General features: G+C 47.2%; 2 protein-coding genes across 3 annotated transcripts in view; one reads left to right on the top strand and one right to left on the bottom strand.

The window, feature by feature from the left end:
• Positions 1–19,584, bottom strand: part of RENBP (renin binding protein) — a 147,047-nt gene that overhangs the window by 36,166 nt on the left and 91,297 nt on the right. The gene's annotated exons all lie outside the window — the stretch shown is intronic.
• Positions 199–7,630, top strand: TMEM187 (transmembrane protein 187). 2 transcript variants are annotated; one of them, XM_012757231.3, is made up of 2 exons: positions 199–318; positions 5,757–7,630. In XM_012757231.3, exon 2 carries the CDS (start codon positions 5,989–5,991, stop codon positions 6,778–6,780), a length of 792 nt encoding a protein of 263 aa, XP_012612685.2. In that variant the 5' UTR covers positions 199–318; positions 5,757–5,988; the 3' UTR covers positions 6,781–7,630. The 2 variants fall into 2 exon arrangements, with proteins under 2 accessions (XP_012612685.2, XP_012612683.2); XM_012757229.3 differs by having other exon boundaries at positions 199–344.

Here is a 19,584-nt window from a genome sequence, read left to right as displayed (position 1 = left end):
TCCCCCGCCTGCGTCCCAGCAAAATGAGCCGAGTCGCCCCCGCCGGCCCTCAGCTCCCGGCCGGCCCTCCGCGCCCCGTCGGCAGCAGGGCGGACAGCCAGGCCGGCGGCTCCTGAAGCAAGTGGGCGAGCGCAGGAGAGACCCGCCTCACCTCGCGTCACCCCGCCCCGCCCGCTTCCCAGGGCCCGCGCCCCGCCCCGCGCGCAGGCGCACGACCGCTTTTCGGGTCCGCCCTTTTTCGAGATTTGAATTTCCCCCTGCAAAGCGAGAGAGGCAAAATACCCGTATGGTGATCGCTGACCTTTTCGCGCCAATACTGTAAGTTCTAACATCAACCTTGACAGGTGGGTACTGGTGTCGCCTCCAGGTCCCAAATTCTCCAGGAGGCCACTTGGGCGCTGGCGTTATCCCCACAGACACAGGCAGGCTGTAGCGCAGGGATCCCAAGCTGGCGTCCGGGAGCTTGGAGTGAGAACAGATATTTCTCTACTTTAGCTCATCTTTATTTCATATTTATTTTCACTAACCTCTGGCCGGAATTTGGCTTTTCCCAAAATTACAAATGTAGGTAGCAGAGCACAGAGCGTTAGCAGTCAGTACCTGTGACTTTGTCAGCAGTGGAAATGGACAGATCATTTCACATCACATAGCTTTTGTTGTAAATGTCTAGAAGTTAAATTAATCAAATTACAGGATCTACTGGTGAGCTAAATAATTACTTTGAAGCAACTGTAGATCTTGCTTATTCATCCTGCTGGTAGATCTTGTAATTTAATGTATTAGTAAATAAGCACATGTTACCATATCATACATTTTCTGGAATATTTTAAAAACCATCTTTGAACATATTAAATTTATTTTGTAATTCTCTGTGTTTTACTTTATGCAGTTGGAAGTATTCATTTTAGAAAAGCCAAAGAGACCTGTGGCACACCCAAAAGAGAAGAGCCTTTATTTGTGTTGCTGTGCCACCAATCACCCTATGTGACCTTGGCCAATCACCTTGCCTCTTTGGCCCTCCCCTATAAAATAAGAAAGCTGAGTTGCTGGTCCAAGGACCTTAACTGAAATCAACATTTCTCTCACCCAAAATCAGGAGCCACTGTGGTTGCTCTAGGTGGGCCAGGTTGAACTTGCATGCTAGGGGTGTCCCCAGTTATGTTCCCTTACCTGCAGAAAGACAGGAAGGAAGATCATGGGGGGCACAACAAGTGGTTGTCATAAATGCTACGGGCCAAAGAGGCCACCACTGTTCCTTCACCTGGAGGTGACAGTGGTTCCTGATTAAAAGCTTACAGCCCATATTAAAAAAAAAAAAAATAACAATAAAAAAAATTAAAAAGGGGGGGTATATTAAAAAAAAATAAATAACAAAAAGCTTACAGCCCCAGGAATAAGGAGAGTCTAACACAGGAACACATACATATGTAGAAAGCCCATGAGCTAGGAGACTGTGCAGGATTTCCCTAAAAGACCCCAGACCCAAGGGCCAGGCACGAGGGGCAGCTGTGAAAAGCTTTGAGTGCCACATAATAAGAGTCATGACAATTCGTGGGTAAGGAGGAGCTGGGCCATAAAGTAAGCAGCCTGGTTTTCCTTGGGGACTTGGACAGGTGGTTTGAGTACACGTCACATTCAGCTTGTGCTCTGCTCATGTGGACTCTGCCTCGGCAGCAGGAAAGAAGAGTCACTTTCCACACCCTTCCTAGATTTCCTCCTCTATCAAGTTGACAGTTTTTGACTCTTGTCCCCAGCTCTCCACCCTGCTTGATGGTAGACAGGAGGGTCAGGCTAGCACGGGTGGCATGGGGCCCCAGATGATTGAAGGAAAGAGCCCATAGATACCAGGTGGGGCTTTGGCTGCTCTCCTAGTTGGAGTCAGGAGCTAAATAGGGAAGTGCCTGAGAGGAAATGACAGTCAAGCCGAGAGTATAAGCAGGCCAGGGGCAGTGTCCAGGCACAGAGAGCACAGGGCCTCCAGGACTACAAAGCCTTGTTCTAGCTGGAGGACAGACCTGGGTCTGGGAAGCTCACAGGGATATGTGGGCTTAAAGTCTGGCCAAGAGGTTGGGACGTGATCATGCACAGAGTGGGAGCCAGTCACTGAAGGGTGATCCCATCCAGGGGTATGTGAGGAAGACGCTGGGGCTGCTGTGTGCGGACCATGTTAGCAGCAGCCAACCTGCAGGTGGGGCAGGGCACCCCTGCCTTCCTCAGACCTGGAAGCTCCTTAGACTGGGAGGACATGACAGGAGGAGTCCAGGGTACCCCACGCTGAGGTGGGAGGCTCCTGTGGAGCAAAGATACGCAGAGTCAGAGCGAGGGCTTCAGTTCCCTCGTAGAAACAGAGCTTGAGAGGGCATCCACATGCTGGGCCTGGTGGTCCTCCTTAGCGACGGACCCCCAAAGCAGGACCTGCAAAGCAAAGGAGCTCGGCTCAAGGCTCAGCAGCCCCTCCCAAGAGGATACGGATGGACCCCCAGGATCTGTCTGAGAAGTGACATAGCAAATAGCACTGGGGAAAGGGTAAGGACAGAGCACAAAGGGGCTGGCTGTGTGCTCTGGTGTAATTTACTTGAACTTTAGCAGTGCTTCACTGGGCCCTGGAGGAAGAGCAGAGTCAGACCCACCGTTTTAGGGCCTAAACTACAGGGAGGGAGATGGACGTTGTGCTTGTCCGATGAGTAGTCCGCAAATATTCTCTCCCATTCAGCAGATGTCTTCCCTCTGCTAATTATGTCCTTTGCTGTGCAGAAGCTTTTCAGTTGAATGGATTACCATTTGTCTATGTTTGTTTCTGTTGCCTGTGCTTCTGAGGTCTTAGCCATAAAATCTTTGCATAGACCAATGTCCTAAAACGTTTCTCCTGTGTCTTCTAGTGGTGTTAACAGTTTCAGGTCTCACGGTTAAGTCTTTAATTCATTTGAGTTGATCTTTATAGATGGTGAGAGACAAGTGATCTAGGTTCATTCTTCTGCTTGTGGACATCCAGTTTTCCCAGCGTCATTTATTGAAGAGACCTTCCTTTCCCCATTTTGAGTTCTTGGCACCTTTGCACTATTTATAATAGCTAAAATATGGAGTCAACCTAAGTTTCCATCCACAGACGAATGGAGAAAGAATGTGTCTGTTCACAATGGAATACTCTTTAGCCGTAAAAAAGCAGGTCCTGTCATTCACAGGGACACAGAAAAGCCTGGAGGAAATTATGTTAAAATAAGTCAGCCACACAAAGACAAATATTGCATGTTCTCATCACGTGGGAGCTAAAACAAATGCGCTCATGAGACCGGGCGTGGTGGCTCACACCTGTAATCCTAGCACTCTGGGAGGCCAAGGCGGGCAGATTGCTGGAGGTCAGGAGTTTGGAACCAGCCTGAGCAAGACCCCGTCTCTACTAAAAATAGAAAGAAATTAATTGACCAACTAAAAAAATATATATACAAAAAATTATGGCCGGGCATGGTGGCTCATGCCTGTAATCCTAGCACTTTGGGAGGCTGAGGCGGGCGGATTGCTCAAGGTCAGGAGTTCAAAACCAGCCTGAGCGAGACCCCGTCTCTACCAAAAAATAGAAATAAATTAATTGACCAACTAAAAATATATATACAAAAAATTAGCCGGGCATAGTGGCGCATGCCTGTAGTCCCAGCTACTTGGGAGGCTGAGGCAGTAGGATCGCTGAGCCCCGGAGATTGAGGTTGCTGTGAGCCAGGCTGACGCCACAGCACTCACTCTAGCCTGGGCAACAAAGTGAGACTCTGTCTCAAAAAAAAAAAAAAAAAATATATATATATATATATATATACAAAAAATTAGCCGAGCATGGTGGCGCATGCCTGTAGTCCCAGCTACTCGGGAGGCTGAGGCAATAGGATCGCTTGAGCCCAGGAGATTGAGGTTGCTGTGAGCTAGGCTGACGCCATGGCATTCACTCTAGCCTGAGCAACAAAGTGAGACTCTGTCTCAAAAAAAAAAAAAAAAAAAAAAAAAATGCGCTCACGGAAGTAGAGAGTAGAACTGTAGGGATTAGAAGCTGGGAGGGGTAGGGAGCAGGGGAGAATGGGAAGAAATTGGTTAGTGTATACGAAATTGCCGCCACATAGGAAGAATGAGTTCTGCTATCTGCAGCACTGTTGACTGAATATGGTTATATAGAATTTATTGAATATTTTCTTTTTTAAAAGTTCTTTCACAGGCTGGGCATGGTGGCTCATGCCTGTAATCCTAGCACTCTGGGAGGCCGCGGTGGGAGGATTGCTCAAGGTCAGGAGTTAGAAACCAGCCTGAGCAAGAGTGAGACCCCATCTCTACTAAAAATAGAAAGAAATTAGGCCGGGCGCGGTGGCTCACGCCTGTAATCCTAGCACTCTGGGAGGCCGAGGCGGGCGGATTGCTCAAGGTCAGGAGTTCAAAACCAGCCTGAGCGAGACCCCGTCTCTACCATAAAAATAGAAAGAAATTAATTGGCCAACTAATATATATATATAAAAATCAGCCGGGCATGGTGGCTTGTGCCTGTAGTCCCAGCTACTCGGGAGGCTGAGGCAGGAGGATCGCTTGAGCCCAGGAGTTTGAGGTTGCTGTGAGCTAGGCTGACGCCACGGCACTCACTCTAGCCTAGGCAAGAAAGCGAGACTCTGTCTCAAAAAAAAAAAAAAAAAAAAATAGAAAGAAATTAATTGGCCAACTAAAAATATACAGAAAAGATTAGCCAGGCATGGTGGCACATGCCTGTAGTCCCCGCTACTCGGGAGGCTGAGGCAGAAGAATTGCTTGAGCCTAGCAGTTTGAGGTTGCTGTGAGCTAGGCTGACACCATGGCCGTCTAGCCCCGGTGACAGAGCAAGACTTTGTCTAAAAAACAACAACAACAAAAAAAAAACATTTAATCCACAGGACAACCCTGGTAGCATCCCCATTTTACAGATAAGCAAACTGAGGCCCAGAATTGTTAAGGCTCAAGGTCACATGATTAGTAAGTGGGCTAGCTGAGGTTTGGAACTGAAGCAGTCTGGCATCAGGCTACCTGGAACTTGAGGCCCACTACTCTCTCTCCCCGACACCTGCCCACCCTCTTATCTGTGAGTCCTTTTCAGAGCATTGAACCTCTTCTCCCTGTGATATTCATACATTTTTCAGCTGCTAGGCTAACTCACACCACAGCCAGCCCCAGAGCAGTTGGCAGTCAGGTAGATTGTGTCTCTAGTTCTGTCGCTACAGGAAACGGAAGGTTTTAGCGTGGGCTGAGGAAAGAAGGTGACTTGGGGCTCAGCACGTTGTAGGAAGGCAGAGGGATGAGGCAGGGTGATCACTGTCCCCCTCCAGCTCCGCACTGTCCCTTGTCCCAGAGCCAGAACTCAGACTGCATCTAATGGTCTCTAGTTCAACTGGGTATTTGGTTAAAAGCTTCAGGTGGCCTAGAAAGTTCCACGTTCTGAGTTGGAATGACAGACCTAGGAAAAGTTTAAGTCTCTAAATGCAGTGGCTTTAAGGGAACTAGGACAATGAGCAGGATTTTTATTGTACACAGATGAAAGAAGAGCAGCATAGGTGCCAGGAGACAGAGGGAGTAGAGAATTCCAGAGGCTTCTAGAAGCCATGAGTAAGAAGGTGAACATACTGTGGGTATCATTTGACTTTTATTTGTTTTGTCTGATGAAAACTGTTGGTGGATCCCAAGGCTCAAAGTCGGGAAGATGGAGGCTCTTTTTTGGATGTTTGTTTTCTAACCATACTCTTTTTGTAACCACAAAGGAAAAAGGCAGAACGGTCCTCCACTGGTGCCAGCCAATCAGCAGGGCTCCTGCCTTCCTCCAGGGCAAGGTCGCAGCATCTGTGTAGGAAATCACTGGAAGTCTTCCTGCTGGCTCAGCTGGGAAGCCAAGGAGTGTTTTCCGAAAGCTGTTTATCTGAATTCTGAAATCACAGTGGCTGTTGGCTGCTGCGCTTTTAAGCTCTCTGCCCCAGATCACACTGAGGGTTCCAGATGCAGGCCCTCTTTCATGTGGCTGTAGCAGGCTGCCTCTGTGCTGCTACCGTCTACACAGGCATTTTCGAGGGTGTCTTCGTCCAAGTGGGCTATGAGCACTATGCAGAAGTGCCCGTGGCCGGCCTCCCAGCCTTCCTGGCCATGCCCTTCAACTCGCTCGTGAACTTGGGCTACGTGCTCCTGGGTGTGTACTGGTTGCGGAGGAACAGCAGTGCCCCAGGGTTCCCAGTGGAGATGGGGAGGGCCAGCTACCTGGAAGCCGTCTTCGCGGGCATGGCGCTGCTCTACGGTCCTGTGCAGTGGCTGCGCATCTGGACCCAGATGCACTCCGCCGCGGTGCTTGACCAGTGGCTCACTTTGCCCATCTTTGCGTGGCCGCTGGCCTGGTGCTTCTACCTAGACAGGGGTTGGAAGCCCTGGTTGTTCCTGTCCATCGAGTGCCTCTCCCTGGCCAGTTACGGCCTTGCACTACTGCATCCTCACGGGTTCGAGGCCACACTGGGTGTTCACGTGGTGGCCACAGTGGGGCAGCGTCTGGACCTGCGTGCCCAGCGTCAGTATGGCAGCACCTCCTCAGCCACCTACCTAGCTCTAGGAGTGTTCTCCTGTCTGGGCTTCATGGTCCTCAAGCTGTGTGACCATCAACTCACACGGTGGCATCTCTTCCAGTACCTCACAGGCCACTTCTGGTCCAAGGTCTGTGATGTGCTCCAGTTCCACTTTGCGTTTTTGTTTCTGACAAATTTAAGCACTTGCCAAAGACTCCATCCTGAGAGGAAGACACATTAAAGTGTAGAAAGAAGCTATTAATACTTAAAACTGATGACCCCCCCCCATTGAAATGGACTATTAGATGACAGTCTACTACCAGTGCTGGTGTCCTGGGTGTGATGATATATGATGATTACACTAAAGACCGTCCTTCCTTTAGAAGTTACAAGCTTCAGTACTCAGGCATGAAGTGTGATGACCTCTACAGCTTACTTTCAAAGACATAAAGCAAAGATCTAGGTGCGGGATCTGTACGTGTTCCTTATACTATTCTCTCAACTTTTCTGTGGTTTGAAATGTTTTGAAATAAAGCATCAGGGAATGGTGGAAATAACCTCAAGAAATCCATCATGTTCACAGTTGGAAAGAGCATGGGTGTCTGCATTGTTTTTGGGGTGTCAATCATAGGTGTGGGATACCAGTGAGTATCCCCAGAGGTGACTTGATTCAGGTAGACTGAGTCACACTAAACACAGGCACAGCAGACTAATGGGGAAATCACTTAACTCCCCAAAACACCTGTGACTGCCAAGCTGCTTTGGTGTTTGTGTTAGCTATAGGCAGGTCACATGAAAGACACGTCACCTCAAATGCTTTGTAGAACAAGGTAGGGTATGTCTAGATGGAGAAACACACACAAATGTCAAAAGTTGAATTCTCAACTGAAAGCTGCTTGGTGGGTCTACGCTCAGAGCCAGGGTGTGGCTTAGATGTCATTAGTGTTACTTAGGGTTACTGAAGGGTCATTGGAGGGACCCAGGTCACCCAGGTCCTTTTGAGTCATGGTGGTGTCTTAGAGCAGGGACCTGGAGTAGACATCTTTAAACCCCCCCAGTGTGCTAATGTAGATGACAGTTTTGAAGTCCTTGAGCCAGGGGTCTGACCCTCTGGTTTGTGGGTCAGGATACTGGGTCACCCCTCAGCTAATGCCAGGGCTAAGGAGGCACTGAGGGCCAGGTACGGTGGCTCCCGCCTGTAATCCTAGCATTCTGGGAGGCCGAGGCAGAAGGATGGCTTGAGCTCAGGAATTCAAGACCAGCCTGAGCAAGAGCGAAACCCTGTCTCTACCAAAAATAGAAAAAATTAACTGGGCATAGTGGTGCATGCCTGTAGTCCCAGCTACTCGGGAGGCTGAGGCAGGAGGATCGCTTGAGCCCAGGAGATTGAGGTTGCTGTGAGCTAGGCTGATACCACAGCACTCTAGCTGGGACAACAGAGTGAGACTCTGTCTCAAAAAAAAAAAAAGCAGCACTGAGGATTCTGCACTTGGACTGCCCTCTCCAGAGCCCCAGAGGCCTCTCCCCTCTGTGCACTCTTTCCTCCTGCTTGTCAATGTGTTATTTACAGGCCAGTGTCACCACCTTTCATCTGAAAAGCATCAGGCCTGTAAAGGGGACTTCGGAAGAAAGCTGATGTCCACCACTCATTTCAGCTGGAATGAGTGCCGGACTCCAGCAATCTTGTCCCTATAGCCTCAAATACTGAGTAGAATCTTCTGGTTTAGGTTTTTCTTATTCACTAGTACAGAGTTTGGGCCCATCTGAGTGGCCATTCCCAAATTAAATGCATAAGTGATCAGCTACAAAGGTGAGGACAGAGGATGCCCTGTCCTTGCCAAATGGCATATCAGGATGGGCCACCCAAGTGCACCTGCTCAGTGCCCCGAGGGTTGACATGCTTTTAAAACTGGGCACCTGGGCTGGACTTCCTGTCCTGGCTGAGCACATCTCAAGTGGGTTGTGGGGTGACGGGGCTCAACCTGAAAGACCCTCTTGAAACGCTACCAGGTAAGAGCCTAAGAGCACTGCCTCTCCCCCTCCCTTAGGGCACAGCATTTGCAGAAACAGCTTTGCTCCATTTGAAGTTGTCTTAAAGGCCTCTTGTGCCCTAAGAGAGGAAAAGGCGGTGGGCATCCGCAGAGAGGCCAGAGGGAGGGAGAAGAAAGGGCGGGCTTTCTTGGGGGCTCCATTAGATGTGGGAGCAGAGGTGAGGGACAGGAACCAAGGTCTTCATCTGGTGTCCAAGTGACCCCTCTTCTGATATTTCTTTGTTCATAGCTGTTTCTCTCACAGGCAGAGTGGGTACACTGAATTGTTGGGACTTGTTCATTCCGCACCTTTGAGCCGAATGCACAATACTATTTTACTTATTATTTCTGCCAATACCTATGTAATTAGTAACCCCAAGAGCCTTCTGGTTTTCATCTCCTGTGTCAGGCAGGGTCCCACAGGAAACAGGTGGCACACTCAGATTAGCATGATTCAGGGCACTTTCTTGAAGAACTATGCACACCGCTGTGAGTGTGGGGTGGGTGTGGAGCCACAGGGGGTCTGGGGAGACACTGGGGAGGGGCCCAAGTGGAGGGGACACCTCAGGAGGGGTGGAGACCTCAGGAAGCCTGACCCACTCTCCTCTCTCCTGCCAGATTATATGCAGGATGATGAATAATGTTTTATTTATTTATATATTTTTGAGACAGAGTTTTACTCCGTTGCCTAGGCTAAAGTACCGTGGCATCAGCCTAGCCCACAGCAACCTCAAACTCCTGGGCTCAAGCGATCCTCCTGCCTCAGCCTCCCGACTACAGGCATGCGCCACCATGCTCGGCTAATTTTTTCTATTTTTAGTTGTTTGGCTAATTTCTTTCTATTTATAGTAGAGACGGGGTCTCGCTCTTGCTCAGGCTGGTCTCGAACTCCTGAGCTCCAGCAATCCTCCCTCCTCGGCCTCCCAAAGTGCTAGGATTACAGGTGCTAGGATTACAGGTGTGAGCCACGATACCTGGCCATGAATAATGTTTTAGCACAAATGTGTCTCAAATGTTGCATGAGATATGCTTATCCTAAAACATTATTCATTATTTAGGTGAAATTCAAATTCAGCTGGGCATCCTGTATTTTTATTTGCTAAATCCAGCAACCCCACACTGAGCCAACCCAACTGACGCCAGAAGTCCCAGAACCTGTGAGAGACGGAGCATGGCAGGCCATGCCCTGGAACCTTCTCTCCCGCACCCTTTTTTTGATCAGTGTTTCTCAAAGTGTGGCCAGCTTTAGCTACACAGCTTCCTGCGTCCCTTCCTGCCCAAGTGAACCCTGCTTCTGGGGCTGGGACCTCAGAGTGCCTCAGCCCCGGCCCAGGCTTGCAGATGCCAGCGTCCCCTGAGCCACTGAGCCCTGAGCCTTGTGGCTCTGCACGGGGCTCTCAGGGACATTGGCTGTTGGTGTGTCTGTATTTGTCACTGTTCTCAGTCTTGCTGCTCCACCAAGTCCCTGCACAGCTGGGGAGCCAATGGTTCCCAGATGGGGCCTCTCTTTTACCTTTGCCCTAATGGTTAAGAGGTTCAAAGCTGGGCGGGATCTTAGAAATCATCTGTGCCAACCCCCTCATTTCACAGATAGAGAAACTGAAACTCCAGAAGTTTGACTTGGCTGAAAGTTACAAAACAGAACTAGAAACCTGAGCATCCGCCCCGCCCAGTGTGCTCTCCATTCTTCTCCCTGGACCAAGTGGCATTGGACTTCTTCCTCCGAGAAAGTGGTTTTATTGTTTTTGTTCTGACTGCGTAGATAATATGGGCTCATTGGAGGGAAAACAAATCAGCAATACAGGAAAGTATAGAGAAGAACATAAACGTCACCCACAGCCAGTGGAAGGGACTGTCAGGATTCTGGTGGCCCTACCACCTTCACATGTGTCTCTCCACATGAAGTGACACATACACTCTCACGAGGATTCAATAGCACACATGTATGCACCTTGATCCCGACACAGTCATAGTCGTCACCTCCCCCACCTGGGTCTCATGGTGACCTGGCCACACTTTCCCCTGTGCCCTTCAATTCACATGGAATGTACAGGGGTCTGTGTTTGCTTCCTCAGGCCCCGTCTTGCCTTGGGACCCACACAGTGCTGGCAACAGCACACGTTGGGCCAAGTCTCAGGAGTGCAATTATAGGGACACTTGGGGATTTTAAACTCAAGTTCCCTTCAGCCCCGCTTCATCTACTGTTTGTCTTTTCACTTTGTGAATATCTTAAGGCAACATGGCTGAAGATTTACGTGGTCATACATGTCTGTCTTTTTTTTGTTGTTTTTTTGAGACAGAGTCTCACTTTGTTGTCCAGACTAGAGTGAGTGCCATGGCGTCAGCCTCGCTCACAGCAACCTCAATCTCCTGGGCTCAAGCAATCCTGCTGCCTCAGACTCCCGAGTAGCTGGGACATGACCGGCTAATTGTTTCTCTATATATTAGTTGGCCAATTAATTTCTTTCTATTTATAATAGAGACAGGGTCTCGCTCTTGCTCAGGCTAGTTTCGAACTCCTGATCTTGAGCAATCCGCCCGCCTCGGCCTCCCAACATGTCTGTCTTTTTCTTCATAGCTTTTGGGGTCTGGTCTTGCTTAAAACAGTTTTCTGGGTGCCTGCACGTCAGCTAGATTTGTTAAATTATAACATCTCCTATAGGTATTTCACATCTTTCCTGTTATAAAATCTTCATTAGAGGCTGGGCGGGTGGCTCACACCTATAATCCTAGCACTCTGGGAGGCCAAAGCAGGCAGATAATTTGAGCTTAGGAGTTCAAGACCAGCCTGAACAAGAACAAGACCCCATCTCTACCAAAAATAGAAAGAAATTAATTGACCAACTAAAAATATATAAAAAATTAGCCGGGCATGCTGGCACATGCCTGTACTGTGTTTTCCTGAAAATAAGACCTACCCATAAAATAAGCCCTAGCAGGATTTCTAAGCATTTGCGCAATATAAGCCCTACCCCGAAAATAAGACCTAGTGATGGATGTGGCTGCACAGCATATCTGCACAACCCATGCATTTTGTCGCAGAGCTGTAAAGAAGACGAGCAGCCCTTCTCATCTGCCCCATGAGAGCTCTATTGCTCGACATGAGAGATTGGGGCCAATGGTTCTAAAGGAAATAGAGTCGCAAGAAATTCAGGATGGAATTCGGGGTTTGGAGAGTTATGATGATGTTCCAGAAGAAGATGACTGACTATATTTGAATAAAAGTAGATTGTTGTACCGTACTTAAAAAAAATAACACATCCCCTGAAAATAAGCCCTAGGGTGTCTTCTTGAGGAAAAATAAATATAAGACCCTGTCTTATTTTCGGGGAAACACGGTAGTCCCAGCTACTTGGGAGGCTGAGGCAGGAGGATCGCTTGAGCCCAGGAGTTTGAGGTTGCTGTGAGCTAGGCTGACGCCATGGCACTCACTCTAGCCCGGGCAACAGAGTGAGACTCTGTCTCAAAAAAAGTAAAATAAAATCTTCATTAGAAAATTATTATATGAACACTGCACTGTGGATAAGAAAAATTAAAAGTAATAATCACTACAAATTTATTAGTAAATAGCTAACATTTGTATTTATATATAAAATAATGCAGCTGTCATCATGTTAACATGACAGTATGCCCAACCACAGTTAACTGGTGTAGCTTGGAGCATGCTTTATTGAGGAGAGAAAATGCCAGCACCCGTCCAAGGTGTCTCACTGTGGCCGGGACAGCAAAGGAGATTTTGTTCTCCAGGCACATCCAATAAGCATTTCCCTCCCTACTTTGAAGGTCCCCGTGGATAGAAATATTGGATAAATATAATGTAGGCAGTTTATATTCTCAAGCAAGTCCCCAAATAGTCATGTGTTTGGGAAGTGCTGCTGCTTTTTTTTCTTCTTTTTTTTTGAGACAGAGTCTCACTCTGTCGCCCCACCTAGAGTGCTCTGGCGTCATCATAGCTCACTGCAGCTTCCAACTCGTGGGCTCAAGTGATCTTCCTGCCCCCGCCTCCCTAGCAACTGGGACTACAGGCATGTGCCATCATGCCTGCCTAATTTTTAAAAATTTTTATAGAGACAGGTCTCTCTATGTTGCTTAGTCTGGTCTCACACTCGTAGGCTCAAGCAATCCTCCTACCTTGGCCTCCCCAAATGTTGGGATTACAGGCGTGAGCCACCACACCCGGCCCTGGAGGCTCTTGGGATTGGGTTTTATCCAGCTCGGTCTATTTTTGCACTCTGCATTTTGTGCCAAGACAAGCAGCCTTCGTCCTAGGTGTCCTGGGTGCTGCTTCTCTGCTCAGTGACCAGGTGGCTGGAAGGCACTGCCTTGGCCCAGCTCGTGAACATCTTGTTTCCGGGGGCCAGGCCTCTGTGGGTCCAGAGATCCACATGAGCCTGGTCCTTCAAATCTTTTCATGTTTTTCTAGTCTTTTTTTCTGTTGCCTGCCCTTTGCTTTGATCTTTGCTGTTTCTCTTCAGAACTGCTGACTTCTTATTTTACTTCTGCCTCTTCCTGGCCCCACCTGACTTGCACTGGGGCCTCAGCTGGGGTGTGTGCACCACCATCTCAACCGGCTCAGAATTGGAGCCACCATCCAGCTTTAGGTCTATGTCCCTCACATCCCTCTCCCACACGTGGTACAAGCATGAGTGATGTGACTACTGTCTGCCTCGTGTTTCCATTTTCTATAAATGCACACACTGCCCAGGTCCTTTTGGACTGGCTGCAGGACCGGATCAGTGGCAGGTTTTCCCTGGCGCCTGTTTTACTCATTTGGTGTTCTTCACAGCAGCACTGCTGTGCACATCCCTGTGCAGAATCCCTCGCCAAAGCGCTTGCTGAAATTACTGCCCTGCAGAGTTTCCATTGCACCATGGCCTCATCTGCGCCTGGCATTGTCACAGGATTTACTCTCTGCTAATTTGATGGGAGTGACCTAGAAGCTCATTTTGTTCTCGTTTGCCTTTTATTTTTTTATTTTTTATTTTAGCGTATTATGGGGGTACAAGTGTTAAGGTTACATGTATTGCCCATGCCCCCCTCCCTCCTCGAGTAAGAGCTTCAAGCGTGTCCATTCCCCAAATGTTGCACATCTTACTCGTTGTGGTTGTATATACCCATCCCCTCCTCCCCCCTCCCACCCTCCCGACACCCGATAAATGTTACTTCTATATGTTTGCTTAGGTGTTGATCCGTTAATACCAATTTGCTGGTGAGTACATGTGGTGCTTGTTTTTCCATTCTTGAGATACTTCACTTAGTAGAATGGGTTCCAGCTGTATCCAGGAATATACAAGAGGTGCTATATCACCATTGTTTCTTAAAGCTGAGTAGTATTCCATGGTATACATATACCAAATTTTATTAATCCACTCATGAATTCATGGGCACTTGGGTTGTTTCCACAGCTTTGCAATTGTGAATTGTGCTGCTATAAACATTTGAGTGCAGGTGTCTTTTTCATAAAGTGACTTTTGATCTTTTGGGTAGATGCTCAGTAGTGGAATTACTGGATCAAATGGTAGATCTACTTGTATTGCTTTGAGGTATCTCCATATTGCTTTCCACAGAGGTTGAACTAGTTTGCACTCCCACCAGCAGTGTAGGAGTGTTCCTATCTCTCTGCATCCACGCCAGCATTTGTTGTTTGGGGACTTTTTGATAAAAGCCATTCTCACTGGAGTTAAGTGATATCTCATTGTGGTTTTGATTTGCATTTCCCTGATGATTAGAGATGTTGAGCATTTTTTCATATGTTTGTTGGCCATTATTCTTTCTTCTTTTGAGAAGTTTCTGTTCATGTCCTTTGCCCATTTTTTGATAGGGTTGTTTGATTTTTTCTTGCTGATTTTCCTGAGTTCTAAATAGATTCTAGTTATCAGCCCTTTATCAGATGTGTAGCTTGCAAAAATTTTCTCCCATTCAGTGGGTTGTCTGTTTGCTCTCTTGACGGTTTCTTTGGCTGTGCAGAAGCTTTTTAATTTGTGCAGAAGCTTTTTAATTTTAATTTTAATTTGAGTCAGGTCCCATTTGTTTATTTTTGTTGCTGTTATGATTGCCTTTGGGGTCTTCTTCATAAATTCTTTGCCTAGGCCAATGTCTATAAGAGTATTTCCAACATTTTCCTCTAGAATTCTAATAGTTTCACACCTAAGGTTCAAGTCTGTTACCCAGCGTGAGTTGATTTTTGTGAGAGGTGAAAGGTGTGGGTCTTGTTTCAGTCTTCTACATTCATTTGCCTTTTAAAATCAAGGTTGCTGGCCTGGCGTGGTGGCTCACGTCTGTGATCCTAGCACTTTGGGAGGCCGAGGCAGGAGGATTGCTTGAGCTCAGGAGTTCAACACCAGCCTGAGCAAGAGTGAGACCCCATCTCTACTATAAATAGAAAGAAATGGCTGGGCAAGGTGGCTCACGCCTGTAATCCTAGCACTCAGGGAGGCCAAGGCAGGAGGATCGCTCAAGGTCAGGAGTTTGAGAACAGCCTGAGCAAGAGCGAGGCCCTGTCTCTACTAAAAATAGAAAGAAATTAATTGACCAACTAAAAATGTATAGAAAAAATTAGCCGGGCATGGTGGTGCATGCCTGTAGTCCCAGCTATTCGGGAGGCTGAGGCAGGAGGATTGCTTGAGCCCAGGAGTTTGAGGTTGCTGTGAGCTAGGCTGACGCCACTACACTCTAGCCCAGGCAACAGAGTGAGACTCTATCTCAAAAAAATAAATAAAATAAATAAAATAAAGGTTGCCTCAAAAAATTAAAAATATGGCTGGGCGTGGTGGCTCACGCCTGTAATCCTAGCACTCTGGGAGGCTGAGGCAGGAGGATTGCTTGAGCTCAGGAGTTCTAGACCAGCCTGGGCAAGAGTGAGACCCCATCTCTACCAAAAAAGAAAGAAAGAAAGAAAGAAATTAGCTGAACAACTAAAAATATATATATAGAAAAAATTAGCCGTTCATGATGGCGCATGCCTATAGTCCCAGCTACTCGGGAGGCTGAGGCAGGAGGATTGCTTGAGCCCAGGAGTTTGAGGTTGCTGTGGGCTAGGCTGACGCCACGGCACTCTAGCCTAGGCAATGGAGTAAAACTCTGTCTCAAAAAAAAAAAATTAAAAATAGAGCTACCATATGATCCAGCAATTCCACTTTGGGTAGAGACCCAAAAGACTTGAAAGCAGGGTCTCAAAGAGACATTTTTACACCCCTGTTCACAGCGGCATTATTCATAATAGCTAAAACGTGAAAGCAACCCGAGTGTCCATGGAGGGAAGTATGGATAAACAAATGCAGTCTCTCCAGGCAGTGGAACATGACTCAGCCTTGAACAGGAAGGAAATGCTGCCACGGGCTACAGCACGGCTGACCCTTGAAGACGTCGTGCTCCGTAGAGTGAACCAGTGCAAATACTATATGATTCTACTTCTGGGAGGCACCTGGAGTAGTCAGACTCACAGAGCCAGAAAGCACAATGGTGGGTGCCAGGGGCTGGGGGAGAGGACAGGGGAGTTGCTGTTTCATGGGAACAGAGTTGCAGTTTTGCACGATGAAAAGATATCTAGGGAGGAATGGTGGTGATGGCTACACATTATTAATGTATTTAATATCATTGAACTTAAAAATGATTAAGAAAAGAAAAAAACCAAGAAAGAAAAAAGAAAAAATGGTTAAGATGGTAAATGCTGTATGTATTTAACTACAATATTTTAAAAAATAAAGGCTGAACTCTCCACGTCACTAGCTGGGAGGCCTTGGGTGAATTTTGTAAGCTCTCTGTGCCTCAGTTTCCTCTCTCAAAGCATGAGTCTGGTCGAGAAGAGTAGAGCTACTCCACTGAGAACAAAATCACACAAAATGAGGTTAACTCAATTACAGCGGCCAAAGGGGAGTGGGCCTGAGGCCACAGTTACTCCCTGAAATTCCTGGACCCTCCTGATTTTTAAAAATTAAAATTTTTATTTTCATTTTTATACTCTCAGCAGAATCAGCCCTCCCACTTTTGTAAAGAATTCCAGGAACTGGGTTAATCACAAACTGAGAATGACTATTCCGAAGCTCAGCTTAGCCCTGTTAACCAATGGCATTTCTGTGTGAACAGGCCCCTATACCTTGCTATACCTCCTTTTTTTTTTTTTTTTTTTTGAGATAGGGTTTCACTCTGTCACCCAGGCTGGAGTGCAGTAGTGCAATCATAGCTCACTGCAGCCTCGAACTCCTGTGCTCAAATGATCCTCCCACCTAAGCCTCTGGAGTAGCTGGGAGTACAGGTGCACACCACTACGCCTGGCTAATTATTAGTAGAGACGGGGTCTCACTCTTGCTCAGGCTGGTCTCAAACTCATTGCCTCAAGCGATCCTCCTGCCTTGGTCTCCCAGAGTGCTAGGATTACAGGCATGAGCCACTGTGCAAGGCACCTCCTCATTTTGTCCTCAAAAATCTGTTTGTAATTGCCCCAACTTGCAGCACCTCCCAAACTTTGTTTGGAAGTGTGTTTCCCAGTTTGCAATCCTCTAATTTGGCCCAAATAAACTCTCAACTTATATTAACTCTGCTTCAGTATTTTGCTTTAGATTGAGGCTATCAAATCACCTACTGAGTCGTTGGTAACTTGCAGGGGAGGCAGGGTGGACCATTGCTACAGCTGTACAGTAGGACAGGAATCCTACTGGCAGGAGATAAAAGTCATTGAGGGCTTACTGTCGAGGAAAGTAAGTTTAGAGAAGTTGAATGACCTTCAAATTCACTGAGGTTGGAAGTAGCCAAGGCAGGGTTTGCCTTGGGGCTTTGGATTTCCCTCTGTAGCTCCTGTTTGTAACTGCGTTCCAGGGAGCCCTTACCACCAGCATTTGGGATCCAAATTTCATTTTGAAAATAAATTTTAAAATGTTTTTATTGTCGTGAAATACATATAATACAAAATTTACCATCTTAACCCATTTTTTTTCCCGGAGACAGGGTTTCTCTCTGTCACCCCAGCTAGGGTGCAGTGGCATCATCAATCACAGGTAACAGCAACCTCCAACTCCTGGGCTCAAGCAAATCTCCTGCTTCAGCCTTCCGAGTAGCTGGGACTACAGGCATGCGCCACCATGCCTGGCTAAGTTTTCTTTTTCTTTTTCTTTTTCTTTTTTGAGACAGAGTCTCGCTTTGTTGCCCAGGCTAGAGTGAGTGCCCTGGTGTCAGCCTAGCTCACAGCAACCTCAAACTCCTGGGCTCAAGCGATCCTGCTGCCTCAGCCTCCTGAGTAGCTGGGACTACAGGCATGCGCCACCATGCCCGGCTAATTTTTTCTATATATATATATTAGTTGGCCAATTAATTTCTTTTCTATTTATAGTAGAGACGGGGTCTCGCTCTTGCTCAGGCTGGTTTCGAACTCCTGATCTCGAGCAATCTGCCCACCTTGGCCTCCCAGAGAGCTAGGATTACAGGCGTGAGCCACCGTGCCCGGCCAAGTTTTCTATTTTTGGTAGACACGGGTCTCCTCTTGCTCAGGCTGGTCTCGAACTCCTGGCCTATTGTACCCACTTTTAAGTGTGTGGTTCATTGGTGTCAAATACATTCATAAGGTTGTGCAGACATCACCACTATCCCTCTCCAGAACTCTTTTCATCATGTAAAACTGAAACTCTGTTCCTCTAGTCCCGTGTACCACCAGCAGCCCCTGGCAACCACCCTTCAGATGTGTCACAGGTCAAGTGTGGACACAGGACGGCAGCTGTGCATCTCAGCTTCCTCAGGGAGTTCCCTGCTCTTGGTCTCAGCAGTTCCAATGGCTGATTTTCCAGTTGTACATAGTACAACCAGAGCAGATGGGGAAGTTGAGCCAGCCCCACTAGGGGCTTCTCCTGGAACAGACACAACAAACAGCAGATGTAACTTCCTTGAGGACTTCAGATTGGGAACTGTCAGAGGTTTCAGATTGGACCAAAACCATTACTTGCAGGCATATGCTGTTTACTAGAAACACACCTAAAACATATGTCCATGGAAAGATTACATGTGAAAGGATGAATTGCTAGGCAACTACTAACCAAAAGAAAGCTGGCATAGCTATATTAATATCAGACAAAATAGACCGGGACAAAACAAAAACATTTTAGGAATAACGTTAAAATAGGCTCAAAATATCTAGAGCAAAAATTGCCAGTCCTCTAGGGAGAAAGAGACAAATCTGGCATTGTGAAAAGAGGTTTCTCCAAGGCTCCCCTCGCGGACATTTAGGTCAAACAGGAAACAGCTCCATGAAGACACAAAAAATGTGGTTAGGCCCCCGACCGGAGGTGCTGTGACAAGAAGGTATGGCGCTCTGCACCCTGCATGTGCGCCACATCCACGAGCAGCATCTCCAGACATGGCAGCATCAGAGCCATGACACAGGAGGCAGCTCAGTCCTCAGATGTGGTAGCAGACAGAGCACACTCTCAGAGGACAATGCGAGTGAAGCAGATTCAGTAACACAAAATCTCTACTCAGTGCAAATTTTAAGAAAATCTCAATGAGAATTTTAAAATACACAGAACTACATTGATAATGTAGTTATTAGTAGCTACGTATACATGAGAAAACCGGTGGGAGACAGTTAAAGTGGCCCTTCAAGTGAAATGTATAGCTTTAGAAGCTGACATATTTAAAAATTTGTATTGTGCTATATAACATGATCCACTGAAGTGTGCACATATTAATATATAACTTGAATTTTTCATACACGTAAAGTGGAGGCTACAGCAAACCAAGACCCAAAGGTAAACGCTAGTATAAGCTCTTGCACTACAGGTTGGTTTTACATGTTCTAGAACTTCATATAAATGGAAGCATCCAGCATATAGTCTCTTGTGTCTGGTGTCTTTCACTTAGCATAATGTTTTTGAAATTCATACCCATATTGGAATTTTCCTTCCTTTTTTCAATTTTTTTCTAGAGACCAGGTCTCACTATATTACCCAGGCTGGTCTTGAACTTCTAGGCTCAAGTGATACTCCTGCCTCAGCCTCCTGAGTAGCTGGGACAATGGGTGTACTTTTCCC

This window comes from Microcebus murinus, unplaced genomic scaffold (genome assembly GCF_040939455.1).
Source record: "Microcebus murinus isolate Inina unplaced genomic scaffold, M.murinus_Inina_mat1.0 scaf003_hap2_Mmur4.0, whole genome shotgun sequence".
Taxonomy (NCBI): Eukaryota; Metazoa; Chordata; class Mammalia; order Primates; family Cheirogaleidae; genus Microcebus; species Microcebus murinus.
This window is presented reverse-complemented; position numbering and strand designations above follow the sequence as displayed.